Source organism: Amblyomma mixtum, chromosome 2 (assembly GCF_055824585.1).
Source record: "Amblyomma mixtum isolate Tamu chromosome 2, ASM5582458v1, whole genome shotgun sequence".
Taxonomy (NCBI): domain Eukaryota; kingdom Metazoa; phylum Arthropoda; class Arachnida; order Ixodida; family Ixodidae; genus Amblyomma; species Amblyomma mixtum.
Window position 1 is genome coordinate 243,624,013 of NC_143013.1, and position 14,006 is coordinate 243,638,018.

The 14,006-nt window shown below is 50.8% G+C and overlaps 1 protein-coding gene across 1 annotated transcript in view; it reads left to right on the top strand.

The window, feature by feature from the left end:
- Positions 1-1,934: 1,934 nt before the first annotated feature.
- LOC149363273 (calpain-9-like) overlaps positions 1,935-14,006 on the top strand; it is a 57,336-nt gene continuing 45,264 nt past the window's right edge. Inside the window, exons 1-4 of the mRNA XM_089568449.1 lie at positions 1,935-2,009; positions 3,094-3,276; positions 5,838-5,907; positions 6,042-6,303. Of these exons, the coding sequence (XP_089424575.1) occupies positions 1,935-2,009; positions 3,094-3,276; positions 5,838-5,907; positions 6,042-6,303 (590 nt within the window). The remainder of the gene's footprint in view (positions 2,010-3,093; positions 3,277-5,837; positions 5,908-6,041; positions 6,304-14,006) is intronic.

Below are 14,006 nucleotides of genomic sequence, written 5' to 3' on the forward strand. Positions count from 1 at the left end.
GCCCCTGTAGGATGCGCTTCCGTGCATAGCACACACCTGGGCTCGCAGGAGTGTCCGTCCTCGATCACTGGCTCGGTGCATTTAGAGCAGACGACGACGTCAGGTGTCGGGCATACGTCCGCCCTATGTCCGGCCTTTAAGCATATATAACAAACTTGCCGCGATGATCGATAGAGGTAGCAACGTATCTCGCCGCCGTAATAATAGACGTAGCGCGGAACGATCTTTCCCTCGAAGGTAATGACCGCGCTTTGGGATTTGCCACGCATTCTTGCATAAAGTATTTTGACTCCTTGGGTACGTACCCGAAGATGTGAGAGTAGTTCAGTTGGCGTGGTCCCGGCGTCCACTCCATGAATGACACCCTTGCATGAATTGTCCGGCGCGGCCACGTAAGCTGTCACTGCATAGTTCTTTGCATCAAAGCGCAGACTCGAAATACACTGCACAGCACTGGCAGTCTCCATGCTTGGCGTGCTGAGTATAGCGATGTTGGATCCGTTGCGCAGTCGTATAAGGAAGCGGCCTTCGTTGCAGATGTCCGGTTTTCCGCATGCTTTAGTTATAGCCCGGGCCATCTGATGCGTGCTCAGTTCGCTGATGTTGAGTCCATTCTTCGGTCTAAGTATGACTTTGAAGTCGTTTTTTGGCAAAGGAGGTAGCTTCTCTCGCCGGACGGGATTCCACTTGAGTTTGGGTTGGCTCAGCGCTGAATTGTCCGCCGCGTCTGTCCCGGCCTCCGGAACGGCAATCAGTCTCGAGTTCTGGTATTTGGCAGTGAACCATCCCCATTGTCGATTGTTCTCTTCTGCGAGAGGTCCGTAGCGTTGTCGTTAGCGTGGTCGGTAGCGTTGTCGGTAGCGTTGTCGGTAGCGTTGGCGTCGCTTTGAAGATTCTCTTCGAGCGGTGTCGTGGCTCCGGCCGACGCCGCCGCATCAGCGTCAGCCATCCTCACGGGTGCGGCGTGAGATGTAGCAGCGTTCCTTCGGGCCGACGGCCCGACGCCGCCTAGGCCTAGCGCGGCGTTCTCTGCCTTGGATTTTCCGACGGGCAGAAAATGGCGAAATCGGGACTCACGGATGTAAAGCGGGTATCCACGGATTTCGCTTGATCAGTAGAAAGCGATGGAGTGCTCCATTTTCTACTGCGTTGATGTTTTTCAGTTGTAAGGAGGCGTCGAGGCAGGAGCACTAGCGAACGGCGTTCTCTTCGTCTGGCCCCCTAGCGGACTCTCTTTCGCTTCGAGATATCCAGGCTTTACCTTAGCTAAGCCACAGTCAATTTTTTCCCTAGCAAATTGCAGCAAAAGTCTCATAATTTATTTATGTTTTCTACTTAAACACGTTCGTATTTAAATCCCTTTCAGTCACGAATGTTTGTATCGTTTGGAGAAAAATTCCATACTGACAGGTTTCGATTTTTTCGATGTCCAGAGGCTAAAGAAGAACGTTTCTTCTCTCTAGAATAATTATTATGCAATTGCGGTCGCGTCCTCTTATGGAGACATCGTGACTGAATCCTGCTTTTCTTAAAAAATATATATAATAATTATACGGAAGCACTTTGCAAAAAAGGAGGCAAAATATTTATTGTAGAGTGTGCGAATGGTGCATGGAAAGGTTCACTGATTGTGATAAAGGAAAAAAACAGTTCTTCTCAGCTGCAATGCACAGAAAAAGATTGCATTTCCTGCAGCGGACCCTGGTTTTTGCGGAACATTTCTCGTACTTGCACCGCTGTGGAAACGGCAACTGGACCGCTGAGGCCAATGCTCCTTGGCATCGTACGTCACAGCGTTTGGTGGTGACGGACGAGCATTGTGTGAGCGACGTGGTGGTGGCTCAGCTGGGTCAGCATTCGGCCGCCCTCTCTTCCTTGGTGCCCCTTTGTTGCACTGCACTAGAGTGAGAGCCACATCAGTCTGGAAGGCGAGCATGTCGAGGGCCTTTCTTCTTGGAAGTCCCTGGCTGCTGGCGTCTCGCACATACTCCAGCCATGAGTTGGCCAAAGTCAGTGATGTGAAGTGGAACATTACTCTGACAGGCCATTTTCTGGTTTTCGCTTTCATGGGGTAGAGGGCCATCGCAAAGTTCAGCTTGTCCACTCCTCCCATGAATCTATTAAGGCGAAAGCCTTTAATGGCTCATACTGTTGTGACCAAGACGTGTTAGAAAATTTGTCCGCGTTTCAGATTGGTCGAAATGGCCGTGACGTCACTGCACGCGAATTTTGACGGGTGTCCACCGGAAAATAAAGAAATTACAGAGAAAATTAAGACTGCAGAATAACACTGCGCTGAACCCTTGAATTGCGGTCTGTTCTAGCTCGAGAATTCAAACAGAATTAGTTAAATACAATGCTCCTCAGGATACTAATATTTCATTCAATACGGGCATCAGTCCAGTACGTGTCAAGGATAATACGTTTACTTATTTTGCTAAGGTTCATGGGCACTGCATGAGCCTCCAAAGTAAGCATGCTTACGAGCAACAACTTGCGCATTCGAAACACCTAACTGCTGCTCAGTTGTAAGTTTACGGTTATATGCCGATGAGTCAGACTTCATAACAGAAGAAATTGGGGATGTTTCAGGTTTATATGTTGTAACTAAAAAGTACATGTAAATGGGCTTGACGGCGGCCATCAAGAAAGAAAATAACAGTGAGCCTTATGAATTATTTCCAGACAACAAATACTTTATCTCTAACTCTTACATGCGGATTCATTAACTGCCATGGAAAGCGGAGTTCATTTGTGCGGAAAACGGAACGCGGTTAAGGTGTGCTGTAATACCTGCAACACAGCAATGAAGGCAAACGTCACGTACGGTATTCTCTGGTATTATTAGGTCGGCATTATAAAGGTAAGTCTGATACGTCAGCTGCTTTCAGTGGCCTAGCTGCTTAATACAGCTAAACACTCATGAGTTTTTTCATCCTCTTGGAATAAATCTGCAGTCACTGCTAAATGAAATTTTCGATGCAGGGGATAATTCATTATATTGCCATGTTCACGATAAAACTCCAATTGTGTGTCTGACAGTAAAATCTTGTGTTCTGGTTTCGTTATTAACATATGTGTCCTGGTGCGTAGTTCGGTGAACGCTTCTCAGGCACCGAGGCTATGATAAGCGGCGCGCCTCAAGACTACGACGCGTTGCTGGAGCAGTGTTTGGAGAGTGGAAACCTTTTCGAGGATCCGGAGTTTCCCTGCACTGAAGCCACGGCCTGGGGCAGCGAGGACCCCAAGACCAATATCGTGTGGAGGAGACCTTGGGTAAGAACCCGTTGCCGTGACTTTGTTGATTTTCTGAGAAAAAATACGAACATGCAAGCCATCTAGATTACTGCGTGCTTGCTCAACTTCCTTCTTTTTAGAGCGCGAGCTCTAATTAATTCTCGCATTAATCAAGATCGCGTTAGTATGAAACACAAGTGGGACCAGTGGGTGGGACCATTGGTACAGATTATGGACCACGTAATTGGTGTAGATGGTTTGGAGTGGTATAAAACCGTTCAGCGCGTTACGGAGCATAAGAGCACTAGTCGAATCAAAACATAGCCTACCACAGGGATTCGCACTGACGACCATTGGTTCTCTCAAAGCGTGTCTTTTTGAAACTTCAAACGTCCATAACGGCCAAACTAATTGACGTAGGACATTCGAAGTGGTGTCAAATCATTTGTCTTCTGGTGCATACGTTGGCGTCAAAAAAAACTACGTATCCGGATGTAATGAAATTTTTTACCGGATATAGCGAGGATGTCTAAATACTGAATATTCGTTCGCTATTGCTAACGCTCGATACTCATACTTTGCCTCAGCATTCTGCTCTTTTTTTTTTCATTTTGTTTTCTCCTTTATGTTTCAAGGTGCCAGTAGTGGTGGTCCTAGCTATCAGACAGTTTTAGTTGTGCGTCCACAAAAGATTTGCGCACGCACCACGCACGCAATGGGCGCACATCACGGCGCATCGGCTCCTGTCTTTGCAACGGCAGTTTTAGTTGAGCGGGACAGGTGTAGCGCTCGTGAAGCGAAACACACTGTGGCGCCATCTAAGTGCACGAAGTGAAAGTTTCTGACCTGTGTGAGCAGAAATGTGCTTATTTTAAAACGTTAGTATTAGAACACCCATTATCGCCAAAAATACCCGGTGATAGTGTGGTCCCGGGCATGTGAAGCCTGTGCATCTGCTCAGTCTCAATGAAGAATGCTGTACAGATGAAACTGAACATTGAGTGCTTTTACTGCGATATCGTACTCATGTTTGACATGTCTATTGGTTTCTGAACGTCAGGTGTGTTCATTCTTCCCACGCGTTGGTTTAGCCTTATGGCAATCATTCGGTTAAACCGACAACAGTTTTTAAGTGTTCAATATGAAGTATGCGCCATTCTCAGGTAAACAGCTGTGAATTCTAAAGCATCACTCTGTTGTCCGTGGCGATGAAGTATTTTGTGTGCTTACGCGTGAGTGCTTACGCGTGAGTGCGTACGCGTGTGCGTACGCGTGTGCGTACGCGTGTGCGTATGCGTGTGCGTATGCGTGTGCTTGTGTGGGAACCTCTGTTTTTCATTACTGGCTGGAACAATTATATCCGGATTTCCATAACGAAAGCAAACAGCCACCGAAAGCAAAGAACGTAGGTGATGCTTTCTTTATAAATTGTGGTTTCATCATTGGGAGTTTAATAGGGCAATTATTTAAAATAGCAGATCTGAAAGGAGAAGCAAAATACCACCACATGACCCTAATGGGATGCGAACCTACGACCTCTGAATTTCGCGTTCGGTGCTCTACCAACTGAGCTACGGCGACGGCTGTCCAGTCTTGTGCTTTTGGGGGTATTTCTGTGTAGTGTAACCGAACCTTAATAGTGTTCACCAGCGCCACTCACGTTCACAGCGGCGGAAGTATTACGTCCTGTATTATCGCGACTGCCATGTAGGAACGTGACCTAAAGGTGAGGACGGAAGCTGTGCCAGAACCTTTCGCATGAAGACTCCAAGAATCGAGGCCATCGTTAGCTACTGAGCTCACAAGGGAAGAAAAAGAGGGGTGCGTTATGACATACATGACGCGGAAGCCAACAGTCACCGAAACCTTATAGGAGTGTAGGGGATTTTTAAAAAACTTATTTGTGGTGTTCATCAACGGGATAATAAAAGAGTGATTATTTTACAGACAACTGATTCACTCAGCAAAGTTTCGCAGTCATCCCGAAAGAGAAGTGCCTTGTGGCGTTAAGTCCTTTTGGCGGGGTTGCTGGTTCGTCCTTTACTGCGTGTCTCAGGTCACTCTGTGTGCTTCATGACTGAAGAATGAAATAGCGCAGAGCACATGGCAGAGAAAGACAAGACATGCACTATTCAGTGTTCAATGTCCCCGTCTTTTGCCCCCTTTGTTTCTTCAAAATGACACTAAATAACCGCTCGCCTATGTGTGTCTTCTTATGCTTCATGAAGTTTGATGCACTACCCCTGTACGGCACCCGGTTTGAAAATTCTCTCACCACCAGCCCTTGCCGTGGCTCGTTCAGTGCGGCTCACATATGAAAACCACGCTGCTTTAAATTTATTTACTTAACTGATTAGCATTCTAAATAACTAACCGATCTAAAAGAAATATCTGGAGGGTGAAAACAGCTTGCTCGTCAACTTTTCCCGGCTGGAAAGTCTAACGAGTGCCACTGAAGCTCCGATGCAGGCGCAGGAGCAAACTCACTTCGAGTGTCCTGGGTACTTTCGAAGAGTGCGTTATTTATCGAGTGGAAATGCTTTAGTCGTTGCTCTGCATAAGCTTCGTAACACTCACGAATTGTGTCATCGTGCTGGCAGGAAATCATCGACAACCCGGAGTTCATGACGGAAGGCTTTAGTCGCTTTGACATCGAGCAAGTATGGCTGGGTGAGTATATCACAAACTGTCTTTCATCCTATCATCATTTCCCTTTAACGTAACCACCAGAAGTAAATAGACTTTGGAATGTGAGAAGCCAAAGTTATCAGCGATACGCTCAATCATTATCACTTGAATTTCAGGAAACTGCTGGATGGCCGCTTCTATCGCCACCGTAACGATGCACCCGAAGCTGCTGGAGAATGTTGTGCCTGCGAGACAGAGCTTCGCGGAAGGAGAGTACGCAGGCATCTTCCACTTCCGCCTCTGGAGGTTCAACAGGTGGATCGACGTGCCCGTCGATGACCGGCTTCCGGTGAAGGAGACGTCCGGCAGACTGGTCTTCATGACCTCCAGTGCCGACGGAGAGTTCTGGAGCGCCCTACTGGAGAAGGCCTACGCCAAGTGAGCAGATACCGCTAGAGACTGAATATTTCGGAACTCAGCATTTACTCTGACTTCAAATGATATATTAAGGCGAAAGCCTTTAATGGCTCATGCTCGCGGTGTCCATCCATGCTCGCGGTGTCCATCCATGCTCGCGGTGTCCGCCCGTGCGCTGACTGTGGCCTCTCCTCCGCGCAGCGGTGCAACCTCCTCCGTAATTTCCTTTCCTCAAATTCATTTACTTCACTACGGGCCCTCTTTCTGGTCCTTCTTTCACTCTCACTTTCTCACTTCCTCAGCAAGCGGATGACGGGTGTCCACCGAGATATGCGAGACAGTTACTGCGTAATTTCCTTTCCTCAAATAAAATTTTCATTTTCTTCTCTACGGCCCCTCTCCGTCTTTCTTCTTTCACTCCCACTGCCTCCCTTCATGTATGGTGCGTTTCGGGTGTCCACCGCGGCGGTTGCTAGGCAACGGATCTTGCGGCCGCAACAACACAAAAGCGCGATTCAGGCGTCCACTGACCCAGGGAGCCAGTTATGAGCGCTTCCTTTCCTTAGAATGATCCGAGTGAAAAACGTCAACGCCAACGCCAATGAACACAATGGACGCCGAACGGACAACGGCTACGGCGACGCCGCGAAACGAGCGCCAAAGAGCTGCACACCAAAACACTACAAACAAAATAGAGACCGCAGTCACCAAAGACAATAAAAACCGCATATTTGGGAAGCCCTCCACGCGCCAAGAGGTTCGGAGGAGGAGGAGGAGGAAAACTTTTATTTCTATTTACAGTGAGAGGTCGATGGGGCGAGCCTGAAGGGCCCGCCCCTTACAAACACTAGGAGGGATCCCTAGTCCGGGATCCCTGTAGCTTCCGCAGCGGCCCGGGCTCTAGCTACCAATGCCTGTTGGGCATGGAGTTCGGAGCAGCCGCGCAGGGCAGCTTCCCAGTCCTCTCGAGTGGGGTGGGTAGGCAGGATTGGAAGGGCATGCCCACACCATGTGGTAGGTGTCCGAAAACTCCTCCTCACAGTGTGGGCACGCGCCCGAGAAAGAAGAATTGAAGTGCTTAAGTACTGCCGGGCACAGTACAGTATTGGTATAGAGGCGGAGAAGCCAGCGCTCCTCCACCCTGGTGAGGCCTTTACAGGGAGGGGGATAGAGACCATGAAAATTTTGATAAAGAGAGGTGATCTCTTTAAAGGTGATGGCCGGATTGAAATTGAATTCCGGATCAGGCTGCGGATGAGGCGACGCCCGGTGAGTAAGCGCGCGGGCGGCAGCGTCGGCTGCCTCGTTCCCCTCAAGACCCGCATGAGCCGGAGCCCACACGATGGTACGATGGGTCAGAAACCCTGTGTAATCGCATGCGTGGAGAATTTTGAAAGCACGGTCTGGAATATACCCTTGCTCAATATTGCGGCAGACGCCCCTGGAGTCCGTAATAATGACTCGGGACTCTGGATCTGCGGCGGCCAGTGCAATGGCGATCTCTTCCGCAAATGTAATGTTTGGGGCACGGAAAGTAAGGCCCTGAACTGTAGTGTTTTGGTGGATGACGGCCGCCGTGTACCAACCCCCATGGTGTGGGCCGGCCGCATCCACATAGAAGACACCTGGCTTATGGCCATATTGTTGAGAAATAGCCTCCGCCCGCGCGAGACGGCGACCATCATGGGTGTCTGCAGTCATGTTCTTCGGAAGGGGTCGCACCTGGAGTGCAAAGCGCCAGGCTTCAGGGATGCGGACCCGTTCTTCTGTATGTGTTGCGTAGGATATGTGTAAGCGGGTCAGAAGGCGGCTCCCCGCAGGTGTTTTGCTTAGGCGCAAGTATTGATTGTTAAGATGAGCTTCTCGTAACTCCCCAAAGGTGTTGGTCATCCCCAGACCGAGGAGACGCTTGTTGGACGTCGTTATGGGGAGGTCGAGTGCTCTCTTATAAATCTTGCGGAGCGCTACAGCTTCCGTGAGACGATGTTTACTAAGAAAGGTTGGCCTGCGATGGGACGTTGCAGACGACTATACCAAGCGGACTCTAGATAATCGCTATATCACGAACTTGTGCCGCTTTTTAAGCGAGGCTTGTTTGCACTCCTTTTTATAACTTTCTTTCCTTTTTCATTATGCCTGATGGCGAACAGCTCGAATAAAAAAAAAACTACTTCTAAGGCATTCTTATCGCATTTGCGTAGGTGGAGGTAGGGAGCCGAATATAAAATCCGGCTGGTCACGAATGCATTGGCCAGCCGCAGGGCATCTTTGCATCCCCCCCTTTTATTGGACACCCGGCGGAGCATCCGACCCACCTGGTCCCCCACCTTACGTAGCTTGTTTAGGGTAGTGTCTATCTTGCGCCTATGATGAATGAAAAGCCCCAGTACCCGGATCTCCTCGTGTTCAGGTATCGGTCCGCTAAGTAGGGAAAGGGCAATTTTGGTTGTGCACTTTGAGTTGGGGCGTATGTGCACAAATTCCGATTTGCTCGGGGAGCATTCAAGACCACAGCGACGAGCGTATTCGGGGAAGCGGCGGTGGGTTGACCACAAGGCTTTCGCCAAGCACACTTTAGAATTTCCAAAGTTTCTTCCGTAATTTTACCGTGGTGCTGAAACGTCGCATGCTCTCGCGAAGTACTCTGTAGTTATACTATTTTTCACACAAGCTCTGCGGATGAGTTCTCGCTTACAAGGCGTGAAATATAGGTAAACAGATTTTACTAAAAATATCCCTGCTCTTGACCGATGGAAGGAAAAAAAATTGGCAGTGGTTTAGCTCTGGTTAAACCAGGTAAAGTGCGTTAGCAATGGTGCGCGTTCTTCTGGCGAATTTTCGGCGCGTTGCCTTCGCCCGGTAACATTGCGGCGTTCCTGAACGGTAAGGTGGTGAGATTCATCGGTGACCGATGACGTGGGACCACTCTGCGAGGTAGAACGTTGTCTCCGAGCTGCATCCTTAGCACGACGCTTTGCAAGACGTTCTTCACGCTGTTCTGGCGTCTCTTGTGCACGTTGTCGCTTTCTCGCTTCTTCCTGTCGCTGCCATTTCTCTTTAGAGGGCTGCATAGCATTCACTCCAAGGCAAGCGCGCATTTATAGACGCTTTGCAGTGCAGGAGCATGGGCGCCGCCATATTTGGTCACGTGACCATTCCGCCACGCTGCCAGTGTGTCCACAACACGCCGTCGCCCGTTCGGCTGTACGCCTTGCTCGTGAGTAAATTGGTTTTCGAGGAAAGGACATGTATCTGTCTCGCATATCTAGGTGGACACCTGAACCTCGCCGTAACGGGAAGGGAGAAAGATGGGAGTGAACGAAGACACTGTATTCACTAGACGCGCCTTTGTTCATTCCAAACCATCGAGCTAGCATGGCGGAAGGAATAAAAAAAAATCTAGCGTGGTGGAGTGGCTAGCATGCTCGTCTCGCACTCCGGAGACCCTGGTTCGATTCTCGAAATCGACCGATTTCCCACTCGATGTTATTTATTTATGTGGTCCGACTAGAAATTAGGATATTGCTTAACCGATATGATTCGAATGGTGGTGGTGGAAAACGTTTATTTGCTCTATTTTACAGTATGTTTTGCGGCTTCACATGGAGTCTTCCATCTTTTCTTCAGGGTCGGTTCCCCTAGTCCAGAGCTCCGCTGAGGGTAGCTGCCCTGCTTGCACGCCTTACAAGTCCTTGTTGGACTTTCAAGATGTCGCTGAATAGCATCCTCTCGCAGTGTTCCGCACTCGGGTTTTCTATTATGGCCAGCTCGTATATTTCCTGGCAAGCCCATGTGGTATGGTATAGGGTTTGTTTGTCTCCACACAACGTGCAATCGCTCTTGTACTGCGTGGGGTCGATTTCACTTAGCATGTTTAGGCACGGGAATGTTCCCGTTTTTAACTGTCGCCATGCTACGGCGTCTTCTCTATTTAGTTGTTTGTGTGGGGGCAGGTATTTTCGTCTGATCCCTCTGTAGTAGTTTAGAATCTCTGTATAGCTTTGGGCTACCGGCTCGGGTTCCTCAGCGGGGTCGGGATTGTTGGATGCTCGGTTTGTTGCGTACCCTCGAGCTATCCTATCCGCGTCCTTATTTCCCGTAATGTCGGTATGTCCCGGCACCCAAACTATCATGTGTTTGGCCTGGTTGTTTTCGGTTTTGCCACTTGAGCGGAGAATGCGGAGCGCGCTGTGGCTGATTCTGCCGTTTAGGTAGTTGCAGCTTGTGAGTCGGTGAGTATGGTTAAGGACATGTTGGATTGGTAGCCTCCGCTGCCGCTAGAGCCACGGCTGCCTCTTCGCCCTCGACTACCATACAGTTCCGGATTGATACGCTGGTGATTTCTTTTAGGTCCGAGTTGATAACCGTCGCCACGTTGCTTTTCTTGTGGTTTCTGTCCTCAGTGTATGTAGCGGCGTCTACGTACACTGTGTCGTTTCTAGTTACCAGTGATCTTCGTACATACTCTGCTGCGAAAACGGCCGGCTTGAAAACGCCCGTGTACCATACGGGTACGGGTGCAAAAGGAAGGCTTCCGTAGGACTCCACTGCGGAAATATAACATTTAATAACAAAACTGTAAAATAATATAGATAAAGAACATACTGTAACTGTAAGTTAATGGAACTAACCTAAAAAAACTAATATTAATATAACTCTAGGATAATGTAGCTAATATAAGATAAAAACTAATAATACTGCAACCGTAAGATAATATTGATACGTGGCGGCTAGAAGCAGAAATAGAAACAGCAGAGGTAATCTGCTACGCAAGGGACCGACGGCTTGGAGTAGTCTCACAGTACACAAGCTCGCACCTCAGCGTCGTCTTCGTAACAAAACCACTTCGTCGTCCTCCCAGCGTCCGTAGCATGACCCCCCTCGCGGCAAAAGCACCGTCCCGGTGCGCACTACACAGGCTAGCTAGACGGCGAGTTGTAAGGTTTGAGGCGGGACACATGGACGGTGTCGGTGCGGGGTGCAGCGGCCGGGGATGGCGGATGTAGCGGAGTGATCTCGTAAGTCACCGCGGTCACCGGACGTACGACCCGATAAGGGCCTGTATATCGGGAAAGCAGTTTTTCACAAAGGCCCACACGGCGGGAAGGGACCCAGAGTAAAACAAGAGAGCCAGGAGAGTAGGTGACTTCACGACGGCGACAGTCATGACGTCGTTTCTGATTGACTTGGGAGGCTGACAGCTGCTGGCGGGCGACAAGACGGGCAGCGTCGGCGCGAGCGATGGCGTCCCGAGCGTAAGGACTCGTTGAGGCGGTGGCGGGCAGCACACTGTCGAAAGGCAGCAAAGGATCGCGGCCAAAGAGAAGATAAAAAGGGGAGAAACCGGCTGTATCGTGACGCGTAGAATTGTAGGCGAATGTAACAAATGGGAGGCTAATATCCCAGTCGCGGTGATGGTCGGAGACGTACATGGAAATCATGTTGGTGAGGGTACGGTTCAGACGTTCAGTGAGCCCGTTCGTCTGCGGATGGTAGGCCGTGGCGAATTGATGACGGACGGGCGGAGCAGAAGCGGAGCAGTTCGGCGACCACTTTGGAAAGAAAGCAGCGGCCGCGATCGGTGAGCAGGTGACGGGGAGCACCGTGGTGGAGTATGACGTCGTGCAGGAGAAAGTCAGCGACATCAGTTGCGCAGCTGGTTGGGATCGCTCGCGTAATAGCGTAGCGCGTGGAATAGTCCGTCGCGACCGCGATCCATTTGTTTCCCATAGCAGACACCGGAAAAGGGCCGAGCAGGTCGAGGCCGACACGGGAAAACGGGTCTTCGGGGATGGGAATCGGCTGAAGGTGTCCGGGGGGGAGAACCGAGGGCGTCTTCCGTCGTTGGCAGAGCTCGCAAGCGGCCACATAACGGCAGACAGAACGGTATAGACCGGGCCAAAAGAAGCGGCGGCGCACGCTGTCGTAGGTGCGGGAGCCTCCAAGGTGACCGGCCGTGGGAACGTCATGAAGCTGCTCAAGGACGCTGCGGCGCAGGTGTTGCGGGACCACGAGCAAGAGGTCAGCGCCGTCAGGCCTCATATTGCGCCGGTAGAGGACGTTCTCATGGAGTACAAACGGGGCGAGGGACGCATCACAGCGGTTGGCAGTGAGGCGGTCGATGAGGGAACGTAGCGAAGAATCCAAGCGCTGTTCTTGCGCAATGTTGCGGAAGGCCGAGATGGATAAGACGCAGGCGTCAGCCTCGCATTCGTTGGAGGAAGGCGCATCGACAGGGTAACGGGACAAGCAATCCGCGTCCTGGTGCAAGCGGCCGGACTTGTGGACGACACAAAATGTGTACTCTTGAAGGCGAAGAGCCCGGCGCCCCAGCCGGCCTGTAGGGTCTTTGAGCGAAGAAAGCCAGCATAAGGCGTGGTGATCCGTGATAACAGAGAAAGGGTGCCCAAACAAGTAAGGGCGGAATTTTGCAATAGCCCAAACCAGGGCGAGGCATTCCCGCTCGGTGATAGAATAGTTGCGCTCTGACACAGAAAGGAGACGGCTGGCGTACGCAATAACGCGAAGCTTGTTGCGTTGCCGCTGAGCAAGTAGGGCACCAACGCCATGGCCGCTCGCATCGGTCCGAAGTTCCGTAGGGGCTGAAGGATTAAAGTGAGCCAACACAGGTGGAGCAGTGAGGGCATTGATAAGGGCTCTGAAGGCGTCAGCTTGGGGGGGGTCCCCAAGAGAACGGGATGTCCCTCTTGAGGAGCGTGGTAAGAGGTCGGGCTATTTCCGCAAAGTTCTGGATGAACCGGCGGAAATAGGAACATAGGCCGAGAAAGCTGCGCACATCACCGGAGGAGCGCGGAGTAGGAAATGAACGCACGGCGCGGACCTAGTCGGGGTCGGATTGGATCCCAGCAGAATCGACCAAGTGGCCAAGGACCTTGAGCTGTCGGCGGCCGAAGGTACATTTCTTCGAGTTCAGCTGAAGACCAGCGCGGCGGAAGACGGCAAGGATGGCTGAAAGGCGATGAAGATGGCTTTGGAATGTGGACGAAAAAACAATCACGTCATCTAAGTAGCAGAGGCATGTCGTCCACTTAAAACCGCGCAGGAGTGAGTCCATCATGCGCTCGAAGGTGGCAGGGGCATTGCACAGGCCAAAAGGCATGACTTTAAACTGGTACAGGCCGTCCGGGGTGGCAAAGGCGGTTTTCTCCCGATCCCGTTCATCGACAGCGATCTGCCAGTACCCTGAGCGAAGATCGATGGAGGAAAAGTAACTGGCGCCGTGCAAGCAGTCGAGAGCGTCGTCAATTCGGGGCAAAGGGTAGACGTCTTTCTTTGTGACAGCATTCAGATGGCGGTAATCGACGCAGAATCGCCAAGTTTGATCTTTCTTTTTAACAAGCATGACAGGGGACGCCCAAGGACTACTCGAAGGCTCGATGATGTTGCGGGCCGGCATCTTGTCAACTTCTGCCTGAATAACACGGCGCTCTGCGAGGGAGACCCTATAGGGCTGTCTGTGAATAGGGCGGGCCTCGCCGGTGTCAATGTGGTGGGCGACAACAGAGGTTTGACCCAAGGGACGGTCCCCAAAGTAAAAAATATCACTGTAGGAGGACAAGAGGCTGTGAAGAGCTGTAGAATCAGCAGAGGGTAGATCGGCCGCTATCATCCGGGAAATAGAATCCTCACTGGAGGGCTGCGATGTAGGGACATTGGATACGGCAGTCGTTGGGTCAGGAGCCAGGACAGAGACTGTGCAATCG